This window comes from Triticum aestivum, chromosome 7B, assembly GCF_018294505.1.
Source record: "Triticum aestivum cultivar Chinese Spring chromosome 7B, IWGSC CS RefSeq v2.1, whole genome shotgun sequence".
Taxonomy (NCBI): Eukaryota; Viridiplantae; Streptophyta; class Magnoliopsida; order Poales; family Poaceae; genus Triticum; species Triticum aestivum.
In genome coordinates, this window is record NC_057813.1 from 736,987,870 (window position 1) to 736,993,290 (window position 5,421).

Genomic DNA, 5,421 nt, shown 5'->3' on the forward strand with positions numbered 1-5,421 from the left:
TTCTAGATACATCCATTTTCATCCATTTTGATGACAAGTAATTCCGGACAGAGGAAGTACATCCTACGTCTCATTTGTCCAGTGTGAAGAATATATACATCCTCCTCGACTGGCTCTAATGGAACGATATGACCACTCAAGTTTCCTCAACATGGAATGAGAGGCCTCAGGAATACTGGAGGAAGCAGCACAATTCGACACTAAGAATATATGCTTTGGGTTTGGTCTGTTTTGTTTATGTTTTTCTATGCGTTCGGTCTTAGGGTCTGTAAACAGTGGGGGGTTGTTTGGTTTGTGACTAAGTTGCCAAAGGTTGCCACACCTAAGGTTAGACAAGTTTGACCAACTTAATTTATTAAAAAAAAGTTTGACCAACTTAATTAGATGAGTGTTTGGTTCAAGGCACACCTTAGGCAAGCCACACTAGGGCCCCACACGGCATACACACAAAAAGTATGGCAAAATTCTCTTATGCTTGCCAACTTAACTTTCATTTTGTTGAACTAACCTTGGGCAAGCATGGCAAAAATGTGTGACAAAGTGTGGCAATGCAAGGCCTAGAACCAAACAGCCAATGTATATCAGTTGGGGCAGAAGCAGAACATTACACAGTTCTTGAAAACACAAGACATGTCATTCTACCAATACAAATTAACTTGATTACTTTCACTTCAAAACAAGTCCAGGCGGTGGTGAATTAACTAGTTTCCTCATCAGCACGAGGAATGAAGCTTCATTTCCATATCATACAATATATTCTTTTACCATTATCTGATGCTACATCAACTATTTCATCACAGGCCTGGTTAACAGAATGGACTAATGAAGCTTCATTTCCATATCATACAATATATCATTTTACCATTATCTCATGCTACATCAACTATTTTATTACTGGCCTGGTCAACAGAATGGACTGCTCCTAGCCTTTGATAAATGTCTCGTTAAAGACACCTATACCAGATGTCCTAATCTTTTAAATTAATCTCATTAAAAGTTCAATCTAAATGAAATTGTTAACTGATCCTAGTCTTAAAAATTACCTCACCAAAAACACCTACTCAGATTTCCTGATCTTTGGGGGGAAATCTCATTAGAAGTCCTATCTAAATGTTCCTACAAGGCAACCATTAGTCAGCGAGGGACAAAAGGTTTGCAAAATACAGCTGGATCGTCCCTTTGTTACAAGTTACATTTTTCACATGGTCCGCACTGCAAGAACAACATAATTAGCAGCAGGCAAGACGTTCATCTGAAGCACCTTCAAATAAACTGCCATTCATGATATCTGCATCACCCACATAAAAGTAAAGAGTTAGAGTCGTGGATTATCACAGATGCAAACAAAAGCCTATTGTTTGCCAATGTTTCTCCCCATTGGTGTTCATCTGGCACTGTTTTCCATATCTCATTTGAAATGGACAATAATTGTGAAGATTATACAAGGTGCAGACGTTACAGAGTTGCAAATGGCATACGGCGATTTCAAAAGAAACATCACTAAGTAAACTGCGAGTGATCTTTTTTAGTAGTTCATTGTGTTCCAATTAATCACCATATGGTATGGTCAAAAGTGTTGGTAAACTGCAAACCGTATACGATTAGTGACTACATTATGAATTTATGATGCAAGTCAGGCCTAACCAGATCATGCCATATAGTATAGAAAGTCAGCAGGCCCATCATGACTGATATATTAATACCACTAGAGATGCCAATCAAAGGAAATATCTAACTGTACTTCTCAAGTCAAGTGAGACTGAAGAAATGAAATTGGCCCAGGTCTAAAACTGACAGTGGACATAAAGTAATGTCAGGGCAACCGTCCCTAACATCACATACTGTACAGATGCAGATAAAATCAAATGAGACTAATATTTACAAAGTCAGGCAAAAGGCAGATCTTATTCTCTTGAGTGAGTAATAAATAATTCACCAAAGGTTAAAATATTCATCATTTAGGCTCCAAATAATAAAATAAAATCTAGGTTGACTTAAAAACACAAGCTCACTATGCAGCTTAAATCTGAAACATTTGAATTCATGTTTCACCGAAAGACAAAGAATTAAGTAAAGCAATACAAAATAATCAATTTATGTATCTACCCAACAGCAAATAAAAGTTCAAGAAGCACGTACCAATTGATCTGCAGCAGGTCTGGTGACGGAAATCTTTTGAGCCTCCTTCTAACAGAATATGACATTGATTGACAATAGAAGTAAGAAGAAAACCTGTAGTTAACTAAGTCCATTACCCATCTCATCGGTTTTGGAACTCTTATGCTGCCATAGGTAAGTCATGTTAACAGACCAACAAAATGTGCTGCAAGGAAATTTGTTGTACCAGGAAGCAAATAATAATTGTATATCACCTTGCTTTTTTTGTGCTTATGCACGTCTGCCGAATCCTCCGTCCCCTCATGCTTCCTCTTCTGAACAATTTGCGGACATATAAAGTATAGCTAAGTGATGAGTAAGACTTGGAGATGCTGAAGTTTTAAACATAGAGAAAATGCAGCGACCTTCTCATGATGCTTATCCTTTTTCCTATCCTTGTCCTTGTCTTTGTCTTTAGACCGATCCTTATGTCGATGTTTGTGCTTCTTATGCTCCCTGTCCTTATCTTTGTCTTTGTGCTTTTTATGTTTTTTCTCTTTGTCCTTGGACTCACTTTTCGGTTTGCCCGAAATGGTAGGTATACCTTTTTCAGCCTGTTGATTGGTTTCATTGTCAAGTGTATGATAGGAAAATGCAATATAACACCATAAAGCAAGTAGGATGGCAAAAATGGTCTTACAGAGGGTAAATCTACTGGAGCAGTTTCTCGAAGCTGAAATGCTTGCCCCAGTGTTTCCATATCAAAGGGCTTAATAGAAGCAGACTTGTCCCTTAAGTATGCATTCTGAACGAGTTGATCTAGCTCCATTCCTTCTCCTTTCCGAATTTCAGTGTCCCCCACTACATTGTGAAGGTAATGTGTATCTGAGATTGCAAGTGGCAAAGGCCTCTTGCAAAAGAAATCATGGTGCAGCTCCAATTTGTACTGACTTATTAAATCAACAGCACCAGTGAGCTCCCTAGGTCCTGAAATAGAAAGAGTCATATTATGGACTACCAGCATTGCATATAACCAAGGCAATTTGGAGAAGGATGCGCATCAAGAACCATGCCAGGAAAACGCACTCATGCATACAAGTACAATGGGCACTTATTTCTCTGGTAGGGTCCAATAAAGTAGCTTATTAGGGCACAAAAGACAATGTGGTCGTTCCATTGTTTTCGAGTCGCGCAACTAGTCGATGAGTCGCAAAAAAATGTCGACTAGCGACTCGAGTTGCGACTAGTCGCAACTGCAGGCTCAACTTTTTCCGAGTCGCTACCCCAGAACGACTCATCGACTCAAAAACCCCATTGTTCAACATATAGACAAAAAAAATGTCAACATGAGGAAATTTTGGCGGTTCCAGAGATGCTGCGAGCTTAAGGTATCAAATGTAGGACAAAGATTGACTGTCCAAGTTTGAAAGTCGAATCTATATTTCTTGTGCAATATTTTGCTGATGGCTACAAGATAACAATCATAACTACAGTAATAGAGAAGTACTTTTGTATACAAGTCGAATGGCATCAATTGCGTAACATAACCCAGTAACCCACGTAATATTTGATTATTTATTATTGGTTAAAACTTGAATCAGGGCGGTCAAAAGACAGAGAAAGAAACAAAGGGAATATCAGATAACAAACACAAATAGGCATGGCAACATCACAGTAATTAACAAAGGAGATCAAGTAAAGTAGATGCTTAGTGAAGCAGAGGATGCTCCCAACCGGTCGGTTTCATCTTCAATGGTGAGAAATCCTTTAAACTTCCAATAAATGTGTGGTATAAACATCCATAGTTAATTACAGAGGCAAAGTTCCCTAGCGGAGATGAATATGCTTGCCAATGCTACTTTTGTGCATTTTGACAAAAGCAGTACCTTTGCCAAACTTCTTGTCGTCAGAATCCATCAGACTGAAGCTCGATCTATGCACAAGTCATCTTAACCTGAAATTCCATTCGACAATATTTTACAACTAATGTTCGAAAGTGGAGGCAATCATTCTCAGTATGAACTACTCCCTCCGTCCGAAAATACTCGTCGGAAGAATTAATGTATCTAGATGTATTTTAGTTCTAGATACATTCATTTTTAGGCATTTCTCCGACAAGTATTTCCGGACGGAGGGAGTAACAAACAGCACAATTGAACTGATACCAGCTCCCAGAAGCAGACTGTTTATTGGCGACAAAATAGATCAGTCTCTTGGGAAGTGCGATTATTTTATTTCCACTAGATAGTTTGCTTTTGAGAAAGGGAATCATTTTGTCGCCAATTAGCTTGTCCTATGTCCGACAAAGTGCCGCCATTGCGGTTATTTGCTCGAACCTCCTCTACGCACGCATTCATAAAAATTGTATGAGCAGCACTGTCCCAATTTGTTTTGGGTTCTTTGACTTTCTCCATCTACCATTACCATTCACCATTCTCACATTAGCATTGAAAAGCAGAACTAAATAATGTAACAAAATCCTCATATCATAGCAAAGATTCACAGTACCAATATCTAGGAACAGGACCAATATATAGCACTGACAATGTCAACAAGAAAAATATGGCATCATTCATCCATCTTACAAATTAAACAACCAATCTATCTTATCCAATTGACACATCGATTCATCCATCTACGCAACAAAGTTTTTCCATCTGTCCAATTTATAGCTAAAAAAAAGAAGAGAGAGTTGGAAGAGAGAGGATGGCTCACCGTGGAGGAGTGGAGGGCTGGATGATCTGCAGCTTCGGGACGGACGCGCCGTGGGCGGCCGGTGCAGAGGGGCGCGGCGGCGGCTTCCAGTTGCCCCGGCTGCGGCAGAGGGCAGAGGTGCAGACGGGCCGTGGAGGAAGTTGGGCTGCGGCGGGAGTGGGTCCCGGCGGCGGCGAGGAACGGGCCGGCGGCGGCGGCGCTGGAACCCTAGCGCTGGCCCTGCTCGAGTTCGAGCCGAGCGAACAGATTGGGCATCGAGGCAGGGGCGCTCGTTTTCTCTGTACACACAAGTCGTGCGGGCTCGGTGGCATTCTTGTGGTAATAACCTGTTGCAATAGGGGCACTCTGTTAACTCTTTTCTTTTGATGGACTAGCCAAAATCCTCAGCTTCCAGGGAAATTCCAACTATTTTGGAGATTTTGGATTGCATTAGGATTAATCCTCTGAAGATTTTGGAGAGGCAATCGAGTTCTTTTGGCTAAAGGTTTTTAGACAGAGATTCTCCATAATCTGCTCAAAAAAACTGGCCCCTACATGCGTGGTCACCAAATCCAGCCCTAACACCCACCACGGATGCGCCCATTGGTCGACACTCCTCAAATAACTCTT

At 40.6% G+C, this 5,421-nt stretch overlaps 1 protein-coding gene across 3 annotated transcripts; it reads right to left on the reverse strand.

Moving 5' to 3' along the window:
* Window positions 1-806: 806 nt before the first annotated feature.
* On the reverse strand, window positions 807-5,091 carry LOC123159355 (probable mediator of RNA polymerase II transcription subunit 19b). 3 transcript variants are annotated; one of them, XM_044577182.1, is made up of 7 exons: window positions 4,813-5,091; window positions 3,984-4,051; window positions 2,798-3,084; window positions 2,523-2,711; window positions 2,373-2,432; window positions 2,140-2,232; window positions 807-1,288 (listed from the first exon to the last, which is right to left on the reverse strand). In XM_044577182.1, the coding sequence occupies exons 2-6, from the start codon at window positions 4,012-4,014 to the stop codon at window positions 2,188-2,190; spliced, it is 612 nt and encodes a 203-aa protein (XP_044433117.1). In that variant the 5' UTR covers window positions 4,015-4,051; window positions 4,813-5,091; the 3' UTR covers window positions 807-1,288; window positions 2,140-2,187. The 3 variants fall into 3 exon arrangements, with proteins under 3 accessions (XP_044433117.1, XP_044433116.1, XP_044433115.1); XM_044577181.1 differs by having other exon boundaries at window positions 2,140-2,283; XM_044577180.1 differs by having other exon boundaries at window positions 2,140-2,432.
* Window positions 5,092-5,421: the final 330 nt, after the last annotated feature.